This window comes from Morone saxatilis, unplaced genomic scaffold (assembly GCF_004916995.1).
Source record: "Morone saxatilis isolate NCDOM2014 unplaced genomic scaffold, NCSU_SB_2.0 Contig5, whole genome shotgun sequence".
NCBI lineage: Eukaryota > Metazoa > Chordata > Actinopteri > Moronidae > Morone > Morone saxatilis.
In genome coordinates, this window is record NW_023340095.1 from 21803199 (window position 1) to 21828742 (window position 25544).

At 40.9% G+C, this 25544-nt stretch overlaps 1 protein-coding gene across 1 annotated transcript; it reads left to right on the plus strand.

The window, feature by feature from the left end:
* Positions 1-275: 275 nt before the first annotated feature.
* Positions 276-24229, plus strand: zmym2 (zinc finger, MYM-type 2). Its single transcript, XM_035676368.1, has 25 exons — positions 276-1010; positions 1450-1618; positions 4021-4175; positions 5162-5310; positions 5650-5812; positions 7149-7361; positions 9641-9791; positions 10327-10442; positions 11116-11241; positions 11877-12027; positions 12250-12422; positions 12531-12696; positions 12907-12935; positions 13267-13408; positions 13826-13947; positions 14233-14383; positions 14658-14813; positions 15558-15664; positions 15714-15743; positions 15833-16010; positions 16145-16287; positions 17796-17910; positions 18559-18801; positions 19264-19408; positions 20869-24229. Exons 1-25 carry the CDS (start codon positions 312-314, stop codon positions 21089-21091), a joined length of 4215 nt encoding a protein of 1404 aa, XP_035532261.1. The 5' UTR covers positions 276-311; the 3' UTR covers positions 21092-24229.
* The last annotated feature ends 1315 nt before the right edge of the window (positions 24230-25544 follow it).

Sequence of the window (25544 nt, forward strand, 5' to 3'; positions counted from 1 at the left end):
CAACCCTCTGCAAATACAACCCAAATATTTGCATGGCCATATATGCTAGAGGTAGGGTTTCTGCTAAACTGCCTGTTAAATGTGACTACCAAAAACCAGCCAATGATGACATGGATGCTGAAAAGGTGGTGGGTAACAACGGCAACAAGACTTCACCTGGCGTGAGGGGGGCTATGTGGGGGAGGCCTGTCTCTAGGGATACCGGTGTTACCTGCACAGCTGTCAGCCATCTTAAAACCAGTCACTGGTGCTGGCTTCACCAAATTGTTTCCTAACTGCTTTTCATTTGTCGCCAGGTGGTTGCCTTAGCGATGGACGGGGAGTCAGAACCAAACCCTGTCGGAGCAGAAGAGGCAGGGGAGCGGGTGGAGCCCATGGATGCCACTCCCTCCCCCCAGCAACAGACCACGCCCCCCTCAGAGGAGGCTGGGGAGGCAGTTTCCATGGTAACAGAAGATGGAGCCACAAAGGTTGGCACAGAGGACAATGACGATGATGATGTGGTTCTCGTAGGGGAGGAGGCTCCCCAGCCTTCTGCCACAACCCTTTCCCAAGACACACCCAGCACAGACTGCCTAGAGCCAGCTGCTGCCGTGGCCACTGTAGACACGTCCACGGCAGCGATGCCTTCCAAGACCCCCAGTTCTCCTGCGTCTTCCAGCACATCTACAGCGGCAGCACCTCCTAAACCTCCAACCACAGCAGCAGAGCCTATCGTCATCGACGACGAGGAGGAGTCTGAACAGAAAGACACTTCGTCCTCCTCACCAGCGCACCCTGGAGGCTCCTCTGCGTCCCACTCGCCAGGTGTACTCAGCAGCACTGAACCAGATTCAGAGATCAGGATCGCCAGTGTCACCACACTGGGCTCCAGTAGCCAGAAAGGAAGCTCCACCGTTTCTGCAGTAAATACTCCACCACATCCAGCGGACGTCCAGGCAGACATGAACCTGATGATAACCTCAGTGACATCACTGCAGGGCGGGGCGGCGGCGGCGGCTGTCACAGTGGTGAGAATCACCAGAAAGGATTTTATTTATACTGATGTTGCTTTCGTCTCATTTACATTCATCTCCACTCTCTGCAGGGGTTTGTTTGTTTTTTTAAAGTTACATATTAAAAATGTGCCTCCTAATTGGTTTTAGGAAAAGTTGGATCTTCTGATGTTGTCTGCTGGTAGACGTTGATGAAAGCAGGTGTTCTCTTTGGCATAGCAGGTTTATTCTTGGCAAAGTGGATAATGATATCTTTGTAATGACACTGCTGAGAGCTGATATCTTATGCCAATATTTATTCATCCAAGTTGCACTGGCAGCTCCTAGTTAGATGAGGTTGGATTCATTGCGTTACAATCTGCGTGGCCCTTGTGTCTTCCTTGTTGTCATCTTGTTTTCTTATGTTTTGTCACTAAGGAGAAAAAAAACTAACCCAAGCAACTTGTTTGTCTAGGCTAGTGAGGGTCAGGCAGAGGAAAATGGACTGCAGATCAGCAGTGCATTCAGCCTGAATCCCGACACCCCACCTGGTCGACCAACAGCCTCCTTCAACCCTGGGCGGGGCTCAGGCCCCATGGGCCAGCTGGTACAGAATGGAGACACGGGGACGCACAACAGAGCAGGTAACGGTTTTATCATTAAAGCAAGAAGAAAATTCACTTAGCATGTTCTCACAGGTTAAATGTTACAATTGCAACACCACATTTGGCTTTGGTCAGTGCAGCGTGTGAAGGCTATCAGAACATGTTAAAATTAGAGCTTTGTGTGCTTACACCCCCATTACACTATAACCTGATACTAGTCAACAGTATCATGGTAGAGTAGTCTGCCACGTGTTTGTGTTTGCCTTCATATATGTATTTTTTATTTTGTTCCCTCCACTGGTACTGGCAAGCATGCCCCTTCAGGCCTTCTGATAGTGTTCATGTGAAACCTGTGGTGTCCTGTTTCAGACCTTTCTGTGAAATTGCTGTTAAGCTCCGTTGTTAATTTACCACTTCTTTTGGAATTGAGGGCTACAGGTGCCAATCAGTATCCTATACACATATATATGTTTGACATGTATATGCTTTATATACTATGATAAAACCTGTTCTAAAATGTGGCAAAAAAACTAACAGTGTTCTCTTTTAAAGTGTAACTGAACCTGTCAGTGTGTTTACATGCAAACAAACATTATGTAAACAAGAAAGAAAAACGCAAAGCCCCCTCATTCATTCGAAAGCAGGGTCATCCTGAAAAAAAGTTTAACGTGTCTTAACTTTTGCTGCAACACAACGCAGCGTCACTCAGCAAAGTACAGTGTTGGCTATTTATAAAACACTGCAGTGTTTTGGTGTCTAATAATCATTCAGACTTTTCATTTAACTCCTCTTCCTGTATGTTTCACCTAAAGTTACACACCTCACCTCAGTTATAAGGCTCGGTGACACACCTCCATTTCTGCTTGTATACACTTAATTGGGCATCATAACAGGGTTTTTAGAAGGAACCAGACTCTTTCTCATGCATTGCTATCACAGCAGTGCAGTGGGGCAGAAGAAAAGATTATTACTGAATCCATAATAAATCAATCCAAAGATCAGCTGAATTAGAAACTGAAAATTGAATCTAAATAAATCTGTATTCTACCACTAAACCACAGTTTTTGACCTCCAAAAGAATGTAATTTCCCTTTGCTGTGAGTTAAAACTCTTTTACACTGAGCAGAGACTCATGTTCACATCCAAAGAAAAACAATAGGGAAAGGTAAAGGGAAAAGCCTGATTACTGAGCAGTTGTGTGGAAACTAAGTAGTACTACAGTAACCAAGTATTGTAATTCCTGTAAGCAAATTCCAGTGTTCACCCGAAGACCTACCCAGTGAACCCTCAGAAACTTTAATAAACACCACCTGTGTGCTCAGCAGAGATGTTTGAGTGAAGGCTGTACGAGTTCAGTATGCTTTATGAAGAATTGGACAGCATCTTGTGAAAGCATGCCTTCCTAAGACAAAAAAACAGACACAGTAAACCTGTTCTTGTCCAACTCCTCCCCCCTCACACTCGTTAACATTAGAACGCGATGAATTGGGTAAATCCCTCAAGCAAAATGTGCACCATTTGAAGACCTATAGAGAGTCTGGATAAAGGGATTAAATAGTTCCCAAGTGGGCCATCAGGCACTTTCTGATTTCAATGTGGGACAGTCTTGAGACCACACAGACTTATTGGCTGTCTGTGAATTGATAAGGTGGGGCTTTGGGGCTTTGGGACTGTGACTGAGACAGTTTTATGTTCCTGTCTAGTTCCACACGGACTCTAGATGGTGCTGTTGACTGCAGCGGTCCTCTTTTCTAAAACTGGCTTCTGTAGGATTATTCTCTTGGATGCATCATAGTTTCATGTTTGCAGTTTAACCAAGTACAGCAGAATCACATTTTGAGCAGCCACATCTTGCTACATACCATCTTCAGTATCAGTATTGCAATGACAAAAACAACTGACCAAAGTTTTGCTGGAGATGCAACAAGTGTGAAGTTGAGTTGCTTTAGGTAATATGGATTGGTGGTGCAGGTTATGTTATTTCCTGGTTGTCAGTTTTTCCAGGGTTGGTAAACAGCTGTAAAAATGTATATTTTGTCATCTGATTCATCAAGATGTTCTGTTATGTGGTGACTCGGCCTAATGCCTCATGCTAAAGGTGCATACAACCAGGACAACCTGCAACCAGGGTCTAAAATTAAGTTTTTAGCTCAGAGGAATTTACGAGCCAAAAGTATTTTTTTCTGGCCATAAAACTGCTTAATGCATTATTTAAATAATATAATAATAAAATTGAACGCTTATCTTTCTATCTGTTTTAAAGTCCTGTCCATTCCATTATTTTAAAATTAGTCTTTGTAACTCTCTTTTTGGAGGGTCGCTCCAAACTAGGGGATAACTGGGACAAGGCAAACTGAGTCCTTATGACGAATTGACATTTACTGTTTGTCTCAAGAGATGTAGGATGGAGATAACAGTTCATTTTCTCTCTTTCCCTCCAGACTCGTGGATCTCTCAGTCAGCTTCAGTTCCTCGCAACCAAAAACAGACAGGGGTCGACTCTCCATCACCAGCCACCTCCCTGCCCAAACCTCCAGGCCAGTCTTCCTCATCTACTTCCTCCTCAGGCTCCCAGCCACAGCCCAGGACAGTCAAGGTGATCCACTCTGTTCATTGAGGTCCTGTGTAGTTGCATTAGGTGTAGTTCATTATGTACAGGAGGCAACAGGACATTTTGTTTTACATCTTTAATCCAGAGTTAGTGGGTCGTCGTCGTTTTGTATCTGTGTTTCATATTTTCATCCTTTGGCAATCACACTGCAGCCGGTCTGTACATACATTTACACAGCCAATGTCAAATGGCAGACTAACAGGAAATTTATTTCACTTTGAAACAACAAGTGGGATTGAACACATAGTTTTCGGACTTCATTACCTCGTTAATTTCATTGGTTTATCGGCTGTTCTGTATAACTGCATTTGAAGGGAGAACAACAGCAGTCTTTGGTCTTTTTAGTGTTTTATTTCATTCAGTTGAAGTGTACCGTTTCTTTAGATCTGAGGTTAAGAAGGTTTTACATTAGTGGTTTCCAATCTTTTTCCTTAAGGGACTACCATTTAGTAAACTGATGACCCCTGACATATTGTATGAATATTTCATATTATATTCAATATATGTACAATGAACCCAAACAGTGAGCTCCGTAACTGCAAGAAGTTTGTGTAACACGAGTGATGAATTTTAAGCAGATTATTTCTTGTATAGGGAACTTTTATACAATTCTCTGTATTATGTATTTTTCATTTTTAATAATAAATATTCTTATTCTTTGACAAATACAATGTTTTCTTGTCCTTGGTGCTTGGCCATTGTTACTGCTATTAGACAATTTACTTTACATTTACATTTCTTCACAGAAATGAGCCAGATGCTGAGATATAGGCCAGCTTTGTATTTTTAAAGTTTTTTTACAAGAAGACCTTGCAACCGCCTGTGAAGCTTTGGGAATCACTGTTTTACTTGAACCAGAATGTGCAGGGGTTGTAAAGAGGGATATTTGTTCTGTGCTAATACAGGAAGGTCCTAGATTACTTACTGCCGTTGTAAAACTAACCAATCATTGCTGTGTTTGTTCGTCCCAGGTGACCTGTGCTAACTGTAAAAAGCCTCTGAAGAAAGGCCAAACGGCCTACCAGCGTAAAGGCTCCACACACCTGTTCTGCTCCACCACCTGTCTCTCTGCCTTCTCGCACAAACCCGCCCCCAAGAAGAGCTGCACCATGTGTAAAAAGTGAGTCTCGGCCCGAACATACTGGAACCCATCCAACAGATGAAATATAATTTTTTTATTGTTATTAGTTTGAATTTAGGTTTTTGAAAGTAGTGTGGTTATAACAATAATCCAAAACTGTGGCTCACTGAGTTTCAAATAAGGGAAAAGAATAAGAATTGCTCTTTTGAATAGTGAATTTACAGCAGTTTTGATGTGTCTGTCCCAATTATTAATTGATTTTCAACTCATGTCCTAAACAAAATGCTTAAATACAAGGACGGCTGTTATTACTTTTGCATACTAATGAACATTTTCTGTAGGTGTTAATGTATCTGTGCTCTGTGATGTGTTTTTCAGGGACATCACAAACATGAAGGGTACCATCGTGGCCCAGGTCGACTCCAGTGAATCTTTCCAGGAGTTCTGCAGCACGGGCTGCCTAGGTGCATACGAGAACAAGCAAAACCCGCCCAAATCAGGCCTCAAAACCAAATGTACTGTCTGCGGCAAGCTCACAGAGGTCAGTCTGTCAGACACACTGAATAACACATCCTGCTCATTTACCTGTAATTCTTCTCTTCCAGAGCAACGTACGTACCACTATATTCATGACAGTGGAGTGAATAATTGTAGCAGCAATAGGTAAATGGGTGAGAGTGGAGAAAAACAGGCCAATGGGCATTAATGGTATACAGTGACTTACAAGTGTATTAGTTGACATCTATGCAGTATAAAGGCCAATTTATTGTTTGTATATAGACTCTTAGTCTTGTTAGGCTTCATCCTCTCTTCGTTATTTCCATTCTTGGCTTTGATGTTTGTTTTATTTTACAAGCTTGAGTCTTGTTGCATTTTATGTACATCTTCTCACCCTGTTCTCTACTTTTTTGTCAGATTCTTGTCCCTTTAAGGAACACTTCTCTTACCACCATTTCATTGCCGGTGTCTGTCTCTCGCCTTTCTCTTTCTTTGTCTTCCTCCTCAGGTCACTTTCATTCAATATTTATCTCTGCCTTATTTCTTATGTGCCTTCACTGTTCTCTCATTCACTCTTTATGTCCTTTCTTTTCTCTATTCCTCCATTTCAGCATGGCTTCTCAGGGTTTGTTTCCGTCAGCAGGTCTTCAGCTCAGTTGTCTCACAATTAGACAATAGTTCTCTTCACCTCACAATTAGTTAGCTGGTGGTTGTGTTGAATTGATTTGGTATGTAACCAAAAAGATGGTCTTAGCTCCATCAGGGTACAAACAGCTAACCATTCAGCTACTTGTGAGTGACTTTTTTCATTGTATTTTCTTGCTTCATTAGGCTGTGGGTTTGCTCTGTTACTTGCATCACTGTGTGTCACAACTAACCAGTACTACTGTCACCTAGCAACCACAACTATCTGCATTTGTGACATCTTAAAATCATTTGCATTATTTATGTCTCCTTCTTGATTTCATTTGCATATAAAAGCAACTGCAATGCCCCCAATAAAATGATTTGCAAAGTAACATGGACAGGACACCTTTGTATAGATTCAAAAAAATATTTGTTCCTTTAGCTGATTTTAACTTCAGTATATCACAGCCTGACATGAGTTGTTGTATGAGTTGCTGTAAACCATGACTGTTGCCAGAGGTAGCAAATACATGCAAGTGGCGTTAATTAACTGTTTTTTTCACAATGGGAACCACTGTTGAATTTGTTTCTACTAAGCTAGGACTCCATTAAAATCAGGTGAAACAAAGAGTGATACATAACTACATTGCTCTCAGATTGAGGAGAAGTTTGCAGTTTCAAACAAAAGTAAATTTAGTTTTCAGTTAGTTAATCAGGCTCTTGCTGCCCCTTCTTCATTTTTCTGTCTACAGATCCGGCACGAGGTTAGCTTTAAGACTGTGACCCATAAGATCTGCAGCGACACATGTTTCAACGTTTACCGCAGGGCCAACGGGTTGATCATGAACTGCTGTGAGCAATGTGGCGACTACCTGCCTAGCCGAGCATCAGCCAACCACTTCGTGCTGGTGGATGGCCAACAGAAACGCTTCTGCTGCCAGAACTGCATCAGGGAGTACAAGCAGGTACTGTAGGCCCAACCACAGGCCGCAGGTGTGTAGAACTTGCCTGATTGGGGCCTATGTCCATTTATTTAATTCAACCATATCCATTCAAAGCCAAAACTTTGTCTAAGTTTTTGTTATTAATTTAGCTGTGGTGACCCCTCCTCCTCCTCCTCCTCCTCCTCCTCCTCCTCCAGCCAGGAAACTGCCTCCAGAGCAACTAAAATGTAAATAAAGTAAAATGATTAACCTGGCCATTTTAATCGATCTCCTAAAATATAAAAAAACATTTACAATTACAGTATCACAGGTGTGCAGGCTAAAAAAAAGAATTAAATAATATAAATAATTATCCAAGTGATATAGAAAAATGGTCCTTGAATGAACAAGGGACAGAACTAGCATGAGTTAGTTTACCTACAAAATTTGCACAAAAAACAAAAGAGCTGCTCAAAATAGACACGCACCGATCCACTTTTTTCCAATTCCGATCCGATTCCGATATTTGTATATCTGCTGATACTGACCCTGTTTAAATAAACTGGTAGTATTGTATGATGCAGCACAACTTCCACCCTCACAATGTTGGCTTTACACACTTTATAAGTTGCAGTCTTGCTTTTCTGTGTTTCTAGACAAAACTCTCTTCATAGTAAGAACCTTGAGTCAACTGTTACTAGCTCACTCCGTTGCAGACTGTTTTATGTTACGTTATGGCGGATTCATGGTCCAGCACAAGCTTCAGCTGTACGTCTAATTGGATATCTTTAATATATATTTAATTACGAATTAATTAATTAATTTGTGCTGCAATATTTTAGCTATTGGTTTAAATTTGTATTATTACATATTTAGAAATCATAAAACCATCAGACTATGTAATCTGGATCAGTATGTGGATTGGTGGTGTCTGATATCTGATATGTGAATTAGGTTAGTATCAGCACCCGATACCGTTATTGGATAGGAAAGGCCTTAACTCTAGCTGAAACCATAAAGATTTATTCAGCAGCCAGTGTTACTGTTTGTCCTGCCAAGTTGTTTAGATAGACTAGGAATCTTCAAATAATGAAGGGAAGGGTCTAACCTTATTTCTTTCTACCTGTAACATCACTAATGCAGAGTGCATGCAGTGTGCAGTACAGATCAGCACACCTCTGGATCTTTTTAAACCTCTAGTAATTCTGTTACTCACTTTTTGCTGAACATCTTACAACTAAAATGTGTTTCTATTCAATATTTGCCAGAAATTAGAGGTTGGAATTGTATTTGTTGCTTGGCAACAGCAGCTTATTGGACATTCCACTAAGTGGAAGAAACCGTGGGGTCAGTCATTTCAGTGGTAGAAAATTCAAAGGACATGCTGACTGTTTGGTAAAAATTGGTGTAAAAACTGGTGTTTCTCCAGTAATGATCAATCCTGTGGCTTAGTTGGTAAGATAGATAGTTGATTAGATAGTGAAACATAAGTGTTTGGATGATCCATGGCTGGTGGACAAAATGGCAAATGTTATCCTTTCTATATTTGGCCAGCTCTGCTGTTTACATTTCTATAAAAAGTACAAAAATATATTTAAGACTGGCAAACTATCCTCTCAGAACTAAAATCAATTCAATAATTACAGTTTTGCAAACTGAGTAAAATTACCCTATTCTTTACTCATGTAGCATTGAATCTTCCTCGTTGTACTTTGTAGGAAGAAATAAAAGTTAAACTGTTGCCAGGTCTTACAACACATATTGAAGATACATTTTATAAGTAATGCTATAATAGATTTCCTACTGCTATTACTGGTCAGTGTAATAATAATATGACAGAGTATAGTCTGTGTGCCTTTATGACTAAGTTGGAGGAATAGAATCACAAAACAAACATATTGGCTACATTACTGAGGAGATTTCTGTTCTTCACTCTCTTAATGCTCGTATGTCATCAAGGTCTACTCCATAAAAGTCAGAAACCACTCTGGATGCCCAACAAACACAATAAAATCTCTTGCTCCAATAAAGAGGATCCATCAGCATTTCCAACAATTTAATATAATCTATTTTTTCTGTGTGGAGTATAATGTGAATAAAATAGCTTGAAACTGTTTGATAGAAGCCTGAATGCCACCACTCTAGAGTTAATTTTAAAAAGCTACATTTTTTTTATGCTGGAGTACCGTGTGCATCGAAATGGGTTGACACTGAAATATGGTTATTATTTAAACAATTATCAATGACTTCATATATTTTATTAACATTGGAGAACACGAAGTTGCTGTTTTTTAATGTGATGTTTTCCCTCTCTGTCCCAGGCCCACAGTAAACTTGCGAGCTGCCTGACTTGCAAAACGCTGATCAAGACAGGCGAGGTGCTCCACAGCCTCGGCGCAGGCGGCACCATGGGTTCCTACTGCTCTGTCAACTGCATGAACAAGGGCAAACTGGCATCAACCTCCTTCCTCAGTGAGTACAACACAAGCAAGAGGGTTTACAAACTTAGAAACAAATTTTCTAGGGTTATTGATGTTAATTGATGTTAATTTTTTAACATCAATAAGCCAGACAAGGCCCTTCAGGTAGCATGCACATGTAGACCCGTAAGATGTTGATTAGATCTTAGCAGCACAAAGTTATGTTCTCTATGCCGTCAGTGAGCAGTAGCAGAAACATAATGAGCATTTATCATGCTAAGTGCTGGGTAGCCTACTGTTTGTGTTTGGGATGAATCATTTCCCTGTCTGAATGTATTTAGGTTTGTTTGTATGTTCTGATGTTTGATAAGTGACTTGAGAAAGCAGCAGAGAAAAGCTCCTGTCAACCTGTTTGTCCATTACTTATCATTAGTATTCTTCCCAGCAAACCAAGATGCGTTACTAAACTCTGAATACATAAGTAGAAGGAACAGTCACTTACATAAAAGGACCTTTTAAAAAAGTCACAAGCATGTGTAATACATTCATATTCTTTGAGTTTTAATGTTTAATGTATGTGTGTGCAGACACAGAGCCCACATGTCACATCTGTAAGAGGAATTCATTACCGCAGTACCAGGCCACGCTGCCAGAGGGAAACATCCTCAACTTCTGCAGCTCACAGTGTGTTACCAAGTTCCAGGTGGGGTTTAGAAGACACAAATATGGAACCCAATTACATTTTACAATGAAATTAAAGTGCATCATGTCCCTCCTATGTATTCTGGACTATTAAGCAAAAAAGTTTGATGTAGTTGATTGAAAACACCATATTGTTTTTGTCTCAGCTGCTTTTAGCATGAAAGCAGAATAAGCCCACTTATATACTCATCTAATGTAATAAAAAAGTTTAGATAGTTGAATTTAACTAGAAGCACTGATGTCCCAATTTCTCTATATAAAAATTTTTATGTTATTATACCTGATGGTGAATGATAGTCACAGGATCAAAAATATCCAGATTAACAGTTATTATCTACCCATTTGACACATCCTCATGAAAACAACAGCTCAAAACATAAAACCACAGGTTCCCTCAGTGGAGTCCATGGCCTGATTAGTTTTTTTAGCCCTATGTTGCATACATTTACATATGAACTAGGAAAACTATTTTTCTTGAATCTACCACAACTCAATCATGGTTTATGAGTTCATATAATACCACCCACATGGTGAGAGGAGTTTGTGGGCATGGAGATATTTGCAAGCCATCGTGTTAATTAGCTTCATTAATTACCCCTGTAGTGCCACCAGGTGGTGTGTTTTAACATATCAAGTACCAAAAGTTTTTCATTTTCTCCATTTGTTTTTTACAGAATGCTACTCTTCAAACGGCCACCAATGGACAGACGCCCCTCTCCACTACAAACAACACCGTCCAGCTAAAATGTAATTACTGTCGGGGAGCGTTCAGCTTGAAGCCTGAAATTCTGGAGTGGGAGGTGAGACCATCCTGGAGTAGGTTTCTAATTTGAATACAGATATCACAGGCAGTCTAATGTTGTTCCCTTCCACAAATAATGCTCTATAGTAATGTTTAGTACCGTAGACGATAAACTCCAATAGCTCTACCTTAGAGCTAAACAGTAAGTCAGTAGAAAATAAACCCGCAATTATTTTCATTAATCATTTGAATCATTTTTTTTATGACAAAATCCACTGGTTCTTTCTTCTCAAAATATAGTTAAAAGAAAAGGTTTGGACAAAACAAGACATTTGAATATGTGATGTTGGGCTCTGGGAAATTGGGATGGGCATTATTTACTATTTTGTGACATTTTATACACCAAATAATTAGTTGGTTAATGGAGAAAATAACAATTATTCAGTAATGGAAGTTGCAGCTGTCTACCTTGGTATGGGACAGGATGTTTCCTCAGTGACCACGGCAATCTGTAGAGTTGTTTTTCAGACAGGTAAAAAAGTGAAGTCAAACTCTGTGTTTAATCCAGCTTGTTTCGGCTGTAATAGCGTCCTGCCATTTTTCCAGTTTTTTTTTATGCATGCAGAACCTACTGGTTATGTATCTGAAACCAGAATGGATACAAGACATTTATCTGAATGTGTCTGTCCTCAGGATAAGGTCTACCAGTTTTGTAGTAAGGCATGCTGTGAGGACTACAAGAAGCTCCACTGCATCGTGACGTTCTGTGAGTACTGCCAAGAGGAGAAGACGCTACATGAGACGGTCAAGTTCTCCGGGGTCAAGAGACCTTTCTGCAGCGAAGGTACTAATCTTCTTTCCTCTCCTCTATAGGACACTTGAGCAGTTTTCTCAACAGTTTTAAAGTAGTCGGAGAGACTGATTATATCCTGTGTTGGCTGCTGTTGATTTAGCCATTTTTAAACATATTTCTTGTTTGTATATCTGCTGTCTTTAACCAGGATTTTGCTTTGCTCCTTCAGGATGAGATAGCTTTCCATTTCATCATTTGTCTTTGTTTTTTCAGGCTGTAAGCTGTTATTTAAGCAGGATTTTATCAAGCGATTGGGTCTTAAGTGTGTCAGCTGTAACCACTGCAACCAGCTATGTAAGAGAGGCGTGACCCGGCAGCTCGGGGGCCTGACCCGGGACTTCTGCAGCGAGACCTGCGCCAAGAAGTTCAACGACTGGTACTACAAGGTCTGCTCATACTCAGCGTATCCGTTAATAAATTAAAACAATGTATATGTTATGCGATAATGATAATGTGGATTTTTGTGAATGACACTGTCTCCTTGTGGCCACTAGGCGGCGAGGTGTGACTGCTGTAAGGTGCAGGGTAACCTGACAGAGTCTGTGATGTGGAGAGCAGAGATGAAGCATTTCTGTGACCAGGAGTGTCTGTTAAAGTTCTACTGCCAGCAGAACGAGCCCATCATGGTCACACAGAAAGGCCCCGAGAACACCACCCTGGGTAAAATCTGACTGTGTGTGTGTGTGTGTTTCAAATTACATGCTTACAGTTCCATGTAGCAGAAAATGCTTTTTTTAAGGGTCAGATATTATGGAATTAATGAATGTTATCTGAAGCATGCTGACACAAAAAAAAGTATGTTACTTAATTTGACAATTGAGATTTCTTCATGAGGTAAAGATGTGTTTTATTTCATTTTCCTCTTTACAGGGTTTGAAATGCAAGGGGCAAAACTTGGGGTAAGTAAAGATTAGGAAAAGATGTCAGTATCATAGAGTTTACTTTGAAATCATGAAACATGAGTTGCTTTGTATTAACTAAATATTGTATTTTTATTTACTGCAAATATGTCAATAAATGTACCACTTAATAGTTTTGAGATGTAGGTCACCCACTGTAAAATATGTTAACCAAATATTTATATATTCTGTTTTGTCAGATTTACATACCTACTGTCCTTTAAAAACAATCCCATCATTTGTTTCAAGTTTCCGTTTAATTAATTAATATTTTGTAAGAGCAGAAACCACATTTCTGTTTGCCTACATTTTGTTTTCTGCCATGTTGCAGCTGGTGAACCAGGGTTCTGTTGCGTACGCTGGTGGAGGTTTGGTGAGGGATGTCAAGAACAAGGCCGTGCTCTGCAAGCCACTCACCCTGACCAAGGCTACCTACTGCAAGCCACACATGCAGAGTAAACTTTTACAGACGGGTAAGCACAGCATCATACTTAGAAGAGTGCTACAAATATATCAATTATTATTTTATTTATTATTATATATAGATACATAAAGTTTTTCTTTTGTTTTCGGACACTGGATAGTTAGAGGGAAATGTTATGATGTAGTTATGGTACCTAGCCAGACATGAATCAGAGATATTGTGCAGGACCTAGTGACTACCATATAATCACAGCTCAGTCGCAGCTAAAGTTTGCTATAGCGAGGCAGTGGAAATTGGACCTTTTTGTATTTTCTTTTTCGCCTGAGTCCGGCTTAACAGTTATGTGGAGGTAATAAAATTCCTACCACTTACCCTTCAAAATAATTACTTTTGACCCATTAACAGACACACACACACAGTCATTTGTGTGTATAATGTTGTAATTCAGCATCATCTGTGTCCACAGATGTAGACGATGGTGTGAAGAGGGAGTATGTTCCTGTACCCATACCTGTGCCCGTCTTCATCCCCATGCCCATGAATATGTATTCCCAGGTCACTCCCACTCCATTCTCTCTGCCTGTACCGGTAAGACATGATCCTTAGCTCATGAACACATATGAATTATCTATCCTAAAAGGCAAAAACATAATCTTGTAAAGGTGTTAAAATAGAGAAATCAATAAAAGCTTGTATAATACATGTTAAAATGGCTGTTGTCTAAACAAATGGGCAAACACAACAATTAGGTGGACAAATTGAGTGCTAGAAACATATTGTCATGTTAAATGTGTTGGTGTCAAAGCAAAATCTCATTTACTAATTAAAGTTGCCTGATTACTAACCAAAAGCTATATGCCCTGTCCTGTCCAGGTTCCTGTGCCTGTGTTTCTGCCCACCACCATGCAGGGGGCAGAGCAGATCATCCAGACCATCAATGAACTGAAAAACAAAGTGCCCTCTGACCCTCTGGAGGCCGACCTGCTCTCCATGGCTGAGATGATCGCGGAGGACCAGAAGCCAGGTACACTCATGTGAGGGTTTAAGGTCTATTGTGATGGAAAAGAATGCTCATTGTCGAAAAGTGTCAGATATTCAAAACAAGCAGCTCACACAGGGACAACAGTCAGAGTCTTGTGCCACGTGTGTCATATTCTTTTTGTCATATAACATATTTTTAGGTTTACTAATGACCGCTAATGACAACAGTTTATTTCAGTCAAACACAAAAATCAGTTAGATTTAAAGAAAGCAAAGCAAATAATTACAGTAAGGACCTACTTGGCTGTGTGTTTCAGATGTAAAGCCAGTGAAGGTGAAGCGGGAGTGTGGAGGGGAGAAGTCCTCCAGCAGCAGCTCTGAGGAAGAGAAGGAGGAAGAGAAGGAGGATGAGAAGGGGGATGAGGAGGATAAGTACGAGCCTGACCTGGACCTGGAGGCAGACTTCCCTCAAGGTAAACACCTACTGTCCATGGGAGATATATACAACCTGTTGATGCTAGGCCAGTGTTTTCACATCTGTGATTCACCATTCACTTTAACCAACCCTTCCTAAGTCCCGCCCTTTTGGAGCTTCTGTCAACTTTCTCCTTTCCTGTACTTACCAGATGGGAATGGGTGTGTTGGGGACCGGGGAGTTTGGGGTGGGCGTGGTCACCTACCATCCACAAGCCAGGGAGTCTTGTAATTTGACTGTTAATCTCTGTCACTCTGCGTTTACATGTTCTTATGTAACTGGGTTCTTTCTCCAGTACACTCATTTCTTAAATGTCATGTAAATGAGAAACCCTATTTCCATTAAAGGCATTAGAGAATCTCAGCGGTTTCTCCTTAAGAATGCTGATTGCTTGACCCTGTATACGTGTTACAGGATTTCTGATTGTCTCTTTACTATGTGCATAACGAAGACATCACATAAGAAAAGTATTGCTGCGACAGCAGAGTGATAGGATGATGATTGAGATAAAAGTGCTTTTTTTTTTTTCTTAACCCTGTTTGTCTGAATCACCTGGTCTCATGAGTGCATGTAAATGTACCGACTGTGATTGTATGTCACTGTACCTGAGGCTCTTAACCCCAAAGTTCTGAGACACCGACTGACTGACGTCTTAACTGTTTCACATCCTGACTGGATTTACATTTTCACTATATGACAAATAGGACAACAATTCAACAGATGTTGTTTTTTCCTTTCTCAGCCTCAGACCCTGTTCCAGTCCTGGAGGGAATGGATGAGGACATGGGCTTCTCTCTACCTCCAGTCCTGACGGAGGAGAAGGAGGAGGAGCAGGAGAAGGAGAGACAGGCAGAAGGAGGAGAAGGAGGAGATGGAGGAGATGGAGGTGACGGAGGAGTCGGCACCTCGACCGCAGCCCAGAAGACAAGTATGTACATGTACATGTAACAATTTGAGTGCTTTGTTGTGGCTAACTTTTTACTTTACTGTATAGTATCTGGTGTGTTTGTGTTGCAGGGGAACAAGAGGCAGGCTGTAGAGGAGAGCTCAGATCTTGCCTCGTCCTCTTCTTCCCATCCGACAGGACGATCGCTGCCTCTCAAAGCTCGCTATGGCATCCATGCCTGGAAACGCTGGGCACTGTCTCCTTCTGACCAATCAGATGACACCAAAGTAAAGGACTGCTCCAAACCAGGTAACCTACTGCCCTAGCCCAGTAGTTGAGTATGAGAGTCCACATGCATTGCTTGGTTGAAAATGAAAGGTTGATTGTCATATTTGAAAACATGAAGGATGTGTTTGCTGACAGTCTGTTCCCATCTCCTGCAGCCCGGACTAAAAGTAACTTGTTGTCGCTGAGTTCAGAGGAGCTCAACCTGGCTCTGTCCCGGTTTGTAAGGGAGGTCTGCAGGCCCAGTGGGGAGCGCTACTCTCCAGACAGCATCCTCTACCTCTGTCTGGGGATCCAGCAGGTTGGTACCAAGCCAGAGAATCAAACACCAGGGCCTCTTCAGCAAGTCATAAGGCCATGTATATAAAAATCAGACAAAAGTTTGAACATGGAGACACTGATCATTGAGATTTGGCTGCATGTCACTACATAAAATCTGTTTGAAATATTGTTACTTGAAACTCAAGTGTGAATGCTAATTATTTCCACATATCAATCAACTTTGGGGGTCCTTTTGTTACATGACAACTATTTCCTATAGCTCTTGTCAACTACTAATAAAAACCCATTAGCTGTTACTTGACTTATGTCCAGTCATGTGGTCTACAACAGTGTGGGCAGGGCTGACAGACAATATGCCAAATGGAGTGATCAGGCATCATCTTTGCATCTTTGAAGCATTGAGAACATAACAAGGCATAAAATGGCGATCTGGGTTTACAGCTGAGATTGAACATAAAGCGTAACAAATAAAAATAAAATGATCACAACCATAGTCTAATTACAGTGAAAAGGTCATTTGTTTTCAACTTTATTTATGATGGGAGAAAACAGGAGCTCCTTTGTGTCCACAGTTTATACTTTAAAAGCAGAACAATGGGGCATCCTGCTGTGTACCATGTGATTGGAGTTCTCCCGTCTCCCGTCCCCCTTGTTGCATGTCCCTCTTTTGTTTGTCTCCTCATTTCCTGCCTCACTAGTGTCTGTTTTTATGGCATAAATATGCCATGAAATACTCAAAAAGGTAATTATGAAAAGTAATTAATTTTGTTGACTTCCTCTCCATAAGTATAATTGTTTTACCAACTAAAATAAAATAGAAAATTTCAAAATAACAATGAGATTTTAGATTGTAACTATAAAATATTCATAAAAATATATAAGAAATAAGAATTAGCCTTGCTAACTTTACTTTTTGTTTAATTAAAATAGCCTCTGCAGTTGTTTTGGAGGTAGGAACTAAACTTAGAGTGAGTGTTTCCAGTAGGACAGATAGTACTGGTGCACAGTCTTCCCCCCTCCCCTCACATGTGAGCTGCAGCAGCACAGCATGGCTGCAGAGTGGAGCGCACAATCGTCCAAAGTCCTCTGGAGTGTGGTTTTTCTGACAGAAAAATGTAAGATTGACTTTATCTGTTTGTAAGAACTAACACAGCTTTTAAGATTTGATTGCTTTATGTAGAGAGTAATGTGGCTTAAAACACTAGAACTTGTCTTTTACCTTTTCTGGGCCTGCTGTAATTTGCTAGTGTGCTTCCCTCCATTTATTTAAAAAAAAAAAAAGCTCTTTCAGTTAGCTTTGTGGGGTTTTGCAGAGTTGTGGCATTTTAGCATCTTCTTTTAACAGCAGTTTTGTTCCAAATGGATCTGAATGTACAGATTTGTGTGTCCAGTGATTATAATTCTTTGCTGTTCACATCCTGAAAAACAGTGATGATTATTTTAATATGAGGACACTAAAAGTTTGATATCTGAGCAACCACAGATTGCATCTTGTTTTTTTAAAGTTGAGTTTTCCTTTGTTTGAAGCACCTCCATGCCAAAGGTCGGAAGGATGACCTGTTTAGTGACCCATGCTACCAGCAGTTTGGGGAGGAGCTTAACAAGGTCCTGAAGGACTGGCAGCCCAGTGTGCTTCCTGATGGTGAGTGCAAATAGTCTGATGTGATGTTGTACTTAATTTAGTCAGATTTCCTTTTTTTAATTGACCACATGGAAAAGTGAGTGACCACATTTCATATCACTACACAATAATTTAATAATACACAAATAGCAAAAATTATTTTACATAAAATTCAGAGGTCAAATTGCATGTTCTAAAAATAAGGAGTTTAGAAAGTAAATCATCCATGACTGATCATGCTGACACTGGGGAGTGTGTTTGAGTGTATGCTCGTTAGCACAGACTAGTGGCAGAGTTCTGTTAAACTCTAGTGTTGCTCTCTATTATGAGTGGTGTCCAATGATTAGAACTCTAATGCTGTTCACATTCTGACTTGTTGTGATTGCACTTTATTTTCATATGAGGACACTGTATCAACACTAAAGGGTTAAACAAATTCTCAAGGATTTCCCTGTTTACACGACAAATAATAATTAAGTAGAATATTGTGAAGATATACATGGTGCATTTTAATCCTGACAAATGTTCCAAGCAAATGAAAATATATTAAATGACGAGGGTCACAATATGACCTCCACTTAATCTCCATCTTGGGTACTGAATAGTGAGTTTCATATTCAGGTTGATTTATTCCCTGTTGGATATTAAAGTGTTTGCTGCTCTCCCCAGGCTCGCTGTGGGGTCGAGTGGAGGAGCAGAGCCTGTGGAGCAGCAAGCAGCTCGGGGAGCAGAGTCCCGCCGCTCTGCTCCGCTCTCTGGTTTACCTGAACACCAAATACTTCGGCCTGCGCACCGTGGAGCAGCACCTCCGCCTCTCCTTTGCCAACGTCTACGGCCCTGACACCGTCCATCCTGTCACCAAGGAGACCACCGTCTGCATCCGCGTGCCTTCCATCTCTCAGGATCACCATGGTGAGGCTGGCAACATGTACATAAAGGGACATTTTTATTACTTGCTCTTAGCAATATGAGATTTTCAGCAGGTCGGTGCAAATCTACAGCAACTATCATATTCCAAGCAAACAGTTTGTACTTTTAGTTGCTTTTTAATATATGAAGGGTAGTTTTTTTAATTAAAAAAAAAAAGTCCTGTGATTATAATTCATTGCTGTTCACATCCTGAACCACAGTGTTGATTATTGAAATATGAGGACTTACTATGAAATAATGTTATTGAAGAGTTATAATTTTTTATATAATTGAATTTATTAAAGTGGAACATCAGAACAAGATGTTCACCCAATATGATAAAACACTCTCTAATGTGAAAACTACCTCACGTCATTGTTTTATTTCACATGTAATATGTTGGACTGCAAAACTAAAACAATAAACATTAAAGAATGTGCGTGTACATATATATTTGTTCTTCAGTGCAAACAGAATCTAGGAAGAGGAAGCGTAAATTGGAGGATGGCGATCAGGACTATGAACCAGACGACGACTCAGGAGGCTCCACTGTACGCTGCCCGGTTAAGAAACACGAGTGTGACCTATATGACCTCTACAGATCTAAGTGGTGGGTTCAATATATTTACTTGTTTAAAACACTTTCTCTGACCGACCATCTTCCTCACTGCAGTACTTTCTCTCTATAATTTTAATATTTTAACAAATGGTCCTCTCCAGAGGAGCAAATTGTGCAGCAGTGGAGATTGCCCCTCCGATGGTTACTATCATTAATCACAAGGCTTTTCTAGCAGTTATTCAAAGTGTTGTAATTTACTCCAGAGAGAAGCCCTTACTCATTTTATTCTGAAGGAGACTAGGGCTGCTACTGATTATTTAATCAGTTAATCTGCTCAGAGGTAGAGCAAGTCGTCCACTAATCGGAAGGTTGTTGGTTCGATCCCTGGCTCCTCCCACTGCATGTCGAAGTGTCCTTGATGCTGTGCATCGGTGTGAATGTGCACGAATGAGTTAGTGTCTACTCGATGGACTTTGCCATCACTGCCAATGTGTGTGAAGGTGCTTTGAGTGGTCGGAAGACACAAGTCCATTTACCATTATTGTTAAACATTAAGTCTGATATTAGATGGTGAGACAAAGACTAATGTAAATGATGTACAATGCCACTCAAGTTCCCAGAGCCCAAGTTGATTTCTTCCAGTTTCTTGTTTTGTGCAACCGACCATCCAGAGTCCAAACATTCCATTTAAAATCGCCAAGATAGCAGTATCTGGAGTCCAACTTGCACTGAATGTGTGTTTATATTTGAATATATGTGTATATATATGTCCATTTGATCAGTTATGTGTAAGTTTGATTTAGAGCAGGCGTCTGAAAACTCAAATTGGCTTTGGCCACTGCTAGTATTGTCATCTCATAGGAGGCTTCAATATACAGGTACTACAACAAAGTGCAATATTCAGAAAATATTTTCATTACTAACATCAGACTTAACAAAACATGCAAACAGCAGCTTCTATACATTTTCATCTTTGTTGTTCGTAGCTAAATAAATGAAGGCCCTAAACCTGCTCCCTTATCAACCATTTGCGAGTACTGCCATTGTTTTGTGCCACACAATATACATTTTGGAACTAGAATTGCTTTTTTTCATTACATATGAAGGAGTAGTTTAAATTGACATGAAACAGCTAGCAAAAACATATATTAAAGAAATCTTATTTCTAAGTCCTGTGATTATAATTCATTGCTGTTCACATCCTGAACCACAGTGTTGATTATTAAAATATGAGGACTTACCATGAAATGAAAAAAGTGAAAAGTCTCTAAACTAAGAACAAGACATTCACACTCTCTCCCCCACCCCCCACCCCCTTTCCTCTCCTCCGCAACCTCCTCCTTTCCTGTCCCAATTCCCCCCTTTTTTCCATTCCCTCACCTTCTCACCCTGTTTTTGATGCTGCTTCTTATCGCCTCACTTTTTTTCCTTTTTCTCCTTCTCTCTATCCACACTTTCCTTCTCTCCCTCCACTTTTACTCTTTCCCTACTTGTGTCCTCCCTCCCTCCAGCCCGGCGTTGTTGCGGGAGCGTCTGGATGTCTTTTACGTTCAACCGGATCCGGCCTGTAGTCCTGACGACCCGCTGTGGTTCAGCTCTACACCGCTGGAGCGACGGATCCTGGAGAGCCTCCTCACCAGAGTCCTCCTGGTCAGGGACATTTACACAGACAAACAACACCTGGAGGAAGACGAGGAGGAAGAGGACGGGGGTGAAACAGTCGGGGGAGAATAGCAGTTGGCTAGGACTTCTGTTAGTAGAGCCTGAACAGTCAGCAGAGGAGCAAGCAGAGGATAGCTAGTGTTTGCTCCTCCCCTGTCGTGTCATCCAGTCCTCCTTCCCTTCCTAGCTGACTTGCTGTTTCCTCCTGGTGAGGGGCGTCCACAACAGGGAACGTGAGAAAGTAGAGGATGATGAAGAGAAGCCCAAACTTGTACTTCTGCTGATAAATTCACCAACGGAGGAGGAGGAATTCATCTTACCTCCAATCATAAACTAGAAGAAGAGGACGGACACACGTGTGTCCTGATTTGTGATGGGAACTGGTTCAGTTTAATAGAATGAGGAGGTGGAGCTGTAATTTGTTATCTTGGGGTAAACAAAGCTAAATCAGGTAGTAAACAAAGTGTATTGACAGTTATCATATTTTTAAGACAGGATGGCTGTTGTGCATTACCGACAACTCTGAGAGCCTAGCGTGCTTATAGTGCTCACACAAGCAGCTTACAAATACTCAAACTTTTAACACAGAATCATGCTTTAACAAAGGTTATCAGCAGCCACCAGGTGGCTACAAGAAGGAGGCCTAACTGAGGCGAAGGGACAGGATGTCGTGGAGACATTCTCTCAGTCTGCCTCATGTCCTCTGCATCCCTCTGGGTAGAAAAAAGTGAGTGGAGTGCTTAGCTTCAAGAGAGTAACTTAATTTTTAGAAAGAGAATCAATAAGCATGGGACAAGGCAGACAAAGGGTCTGGGTGAATCCAGAGCCACTGCTCAGGAGGAGGGGAGTAGGAAGAGGAAGTGCAAGGCTGATGCTGTGTCCACAGAGTGGGAAGTTGAAAATTCCCAGCTGGAACGTTCCATCTTTGATACAAGTGGTACTTCTGTTCCCAATTTAGCAGCTAATAATACTATAAGTGCTACTTTACATTACACATTTCTATTTTCATGGATGATTAAACACTAAGTATTCAACAGGAGAAAAATATTCGATGCACTCTCCAATAAGTTAATATTTTAGTTAATATTTTATCCTGTTTCATCACCATAATATTTCGTACATTATCACATTACCAGACTACAAACTGCAGCATCGCTCTCAAAAAGTGCTCACACCGATATTTATTTACTTGCATCAGAAACATGACAAAATGCCCCTTACACTAGCAGGGCAGTTTCATGGGATAGGAATATTATGTGACCAAGTCCAGTAAAGGGATGTAATCAAGTGAAATCACCTGTGTGGGTATGTAGGGCCCTTGAGGTTGTAAAAAAGCTGAAGTGTATCTCGATTGTCAGCATTTTAGGTCATGCTATGTGGCACTAACAGTGTCAAAGTCCAAGAAGTGCATAATGGAATCCTCAAGCGTAAGAAATGTTGCCATGTAAGGCAACATTTTCGAATTTCTGACTTTCCAACATGTCTGGAACGCAGCATCAGCCAGGGCAATCCACCGTATCACACACATCTCAATCACCCGGGCTGCATTCATTCCATCCCATCATCCTGCTCTCAGCTCTTCCTCTGTCAGTACTGCTCTCAGGCAAAACCGTTGCACCACAGAGGACTGAGCTCAGAGGGGCAGGAGTCAGGACCGATCCAGGACAGTAAGAGAGGACTGACTCTAAACCTTCTGTTATCTCTCATCAGACAGACCCGACTGGCTGTGGTGTGGGGTAAAGGCAGCCTACAGACATGCTGCATTTCTTCATTGGGGGACACTTTCATTCATGCAATGTAGCATTATGTGCGTACTAAGCCCAGATTGGGTTGCTTTGAAGTGTAAATATCTGAAACAAGGCGGTTATTTGAACTGGAGTCAACACAGAGGGACACTGTGGTTGGGGAAAAGAAAAAAAACCTTCAGCTTGAAAACCCACCTCCTGAGAAGCCTTTTTAAAAAGACCACCTTTACGTTGGGATTTTTCTGGGTGCCATTTCCTTCTCAACCGTCATCATTGAAAACCCTGCTGCAGTCCTGCGCCCTCGCCTCTCTTTCCCATTAGAGTATTTTGCAGGAACCTGCTAAACATGAAGGACACTGATTATTCAGAACGCGACAGACTATTTTTAAAGTTTCCTTTCTGCATTCGTCCCCGTGTTCGTATTTTCATGGCATTTCTCAGTTATTCTTAGTCTCCTTTAAACTTAATATTGATTTAGTTTGAAAACTGAGCACTTGTTAATAAGTGCCCTCTTCTTCTTCCCAGATGTTTTAGAGTGCTAGCACTGCAAAGCAAAAGCTTGTAATGTAATAAAGAACTGGTTGGACATTTGAATTTTCTTTTTAATGAACTAAACTCGTGTTTTCTTCCCGAGTTACACTATCCATTGTTTCTTTGATATTTTTTTATTTATATGGTTAAAGTCCCTTTTTTTTACTTTTGAGTTTTATTTGAACTGCTTTGATTGTTTCAATAAATTTGAGAAAGTGTCATCAATTTACTTAATCCAGTGAAGATTATTTGAGGATCTTGTTTCTACTTCCTTGATCCCTTATTGACTTTAATTTAATTTGGGAAAATACTTTGAGATGCAAAGCGGGCTTCATTTTACACCAAACAAAGATGTTTCCACAACCAGTGCTCAAAATATAAGGAACACCCTCCAGATGTTTGACCCACCATGTCTCTAATTTCTCTCAGATTAAAAATGTTTTCTCTGCATGATCCACATGACTGCTCCTCCTGACTGAAGTGGATTTACCTGGAGAACAAGGTCAGGGAACACAATGTCATAGTTTATTTTATCTAATGAGCAGGTGTTCCTGTTATTTTGTACACTTGACTGTGCATTCAGTGGTCTTGAACTACATTTCAGAAGCAAATGTGGATTTAGAAGGAGGACATTGGTCTGGATTTCACCAGCCCAAAATCCAAACCGTTAAACCTGAGTGGAATTTAACAAAACTGACGCGGGATCAGAGGACCCTGGTTAACCTGGCTGATTTTCCTGCTGGACTCAGAGGTAGTGACCAAACCTGCAACAGGTTTGGACCTACAGTAGACGCTGTGGCTGGCTTTAATGCCTAATGTGAATGTGCCTATCTGTATATACTGAAAGTGAGTGATTGTGACTTGAGTCTGATGCTATGTGTGTGGGCTGATCTGCTGATACGGTCATGTTAAATAAATGGTTTCATTTTCTAACCAGACTCCCTAATGATGCGCTTTTATTTGCCTGTAGTAATAGTAATTTGCAATTGTTTCACTGCTGACCCAATATAATGGAGGTGACTAGAACCTGTGCTCAAAGCATTAAACAAACAAACTCTATCCTAAAGGACCAGTGTGTAGGGTTTAGTGGTATCTGGCACTGAAGTTGCAGATTGCAACCAACTGAATACTACTTGGCTTCCAAGCGCATAGGAGAAACTACGGTGGGTGCAAAAATTGCGTAAGGCCCAGTCTACAGCCAGTGTTTGTCCATCGTGGACTACAGTAGAAACATAGTGGACTGTGAAAGAGGGCCGGCTCCTTCTGTAGATAAAAAGGGCTCATTCTAAGGTAGCAAAACTAGTCTTATTTTCAGATGGTATACACTAATGAAAACATACCAAGGGATATTCAATTTCTGCCAACAGATCCTCCTGAATCACTAACCAGGAATTAGTTTCTGCTGAGACATCTTGTCATTTTAAATTAAATTATTTTTCCATTGTTCTGGGTTTATAGCACAAAACTTTAAACTAGTAAGGCTAAGAAAAGAAATTTCTTTTTGTGATTTTGGTGAACTGACCCTTTAAAGAATCAGGGAATCACAAGGTTGATGGTGCAAATTTCCCAAATAGGAAACTAGAGAACAGATCAATGGGGAATAGGGAATGAAACTCAGAAAACTCTTGAAAACACTACAAGAGTACACTACGTATGTGGACAGCTGCATATAGATAGACCCATATGACTGTTAAACATGTCATTTCAAAACCACGTCCATTAATGCACTGCTATTATGACCATGGGTCAATGACCTTGTTATCCACTCTAATGTAAAATATTATACACATCCCCAAGAAGACCGTCATTGTTGTTTCCCACTGTCGAGGTTAAAATTATTACAGCGTGTTAACGCTGGCACAACATGGCGCCATCCTCACTGTGTTCTGGCCTTCCTCACTATCAGGTCCCATTTTTTACAAGGTGCCAGGCGGACATGTCGCCGAGGCAGGGACTGTTATCTGGGAGATGATGGACAGCAGGGCAGGAGGAGGTGTGGCCTGTCGACACCCTGGGGTCAGTGCGACAGCCAGGGAGACGAGGCTCAGGTCCTGGGAGAGGAAGTTGCATTTGAAAGGTTAAAGAGGCGAGGATGTGTTGTGTCACCATGCAGAGACTAGGTAGCATAGATAGTTCATAAGAGAGGACAGTGAAGTGAACATTTAAAGTCTTCCTCTTTTCAAAATGTTTTCTTCTTGTTCCTACACTGTGCTGTTAGAATGATCTCTATGCAGAGTTTGACACTAGAA

Excerpts from the sequence above, each read along its gene's own strand:
- zmym2 (XM_035676368.1), top strand. The coding sequence starts at position 312 with ATGGACGGGGAGTCAGAACCAAACCCTGTCGGAGCAGAAGAGGCAGGG. Across the intron at positions 4,176-5,161 it reads CACAGCCCAGGACAGTCAAG|GTGACCTGTGCTAACTGTAA; the intron begins GTGATCCACTCT and ends TGTTCGTCCCAG. Across the intron at positions 10,443-11,115 it reads AGTGTGTTACCAAGTTCCAG|AATGCTACTCTTCAAACGGC; the intron begins GTGGGGTTTAGA and ends TGTTTTTTACAG.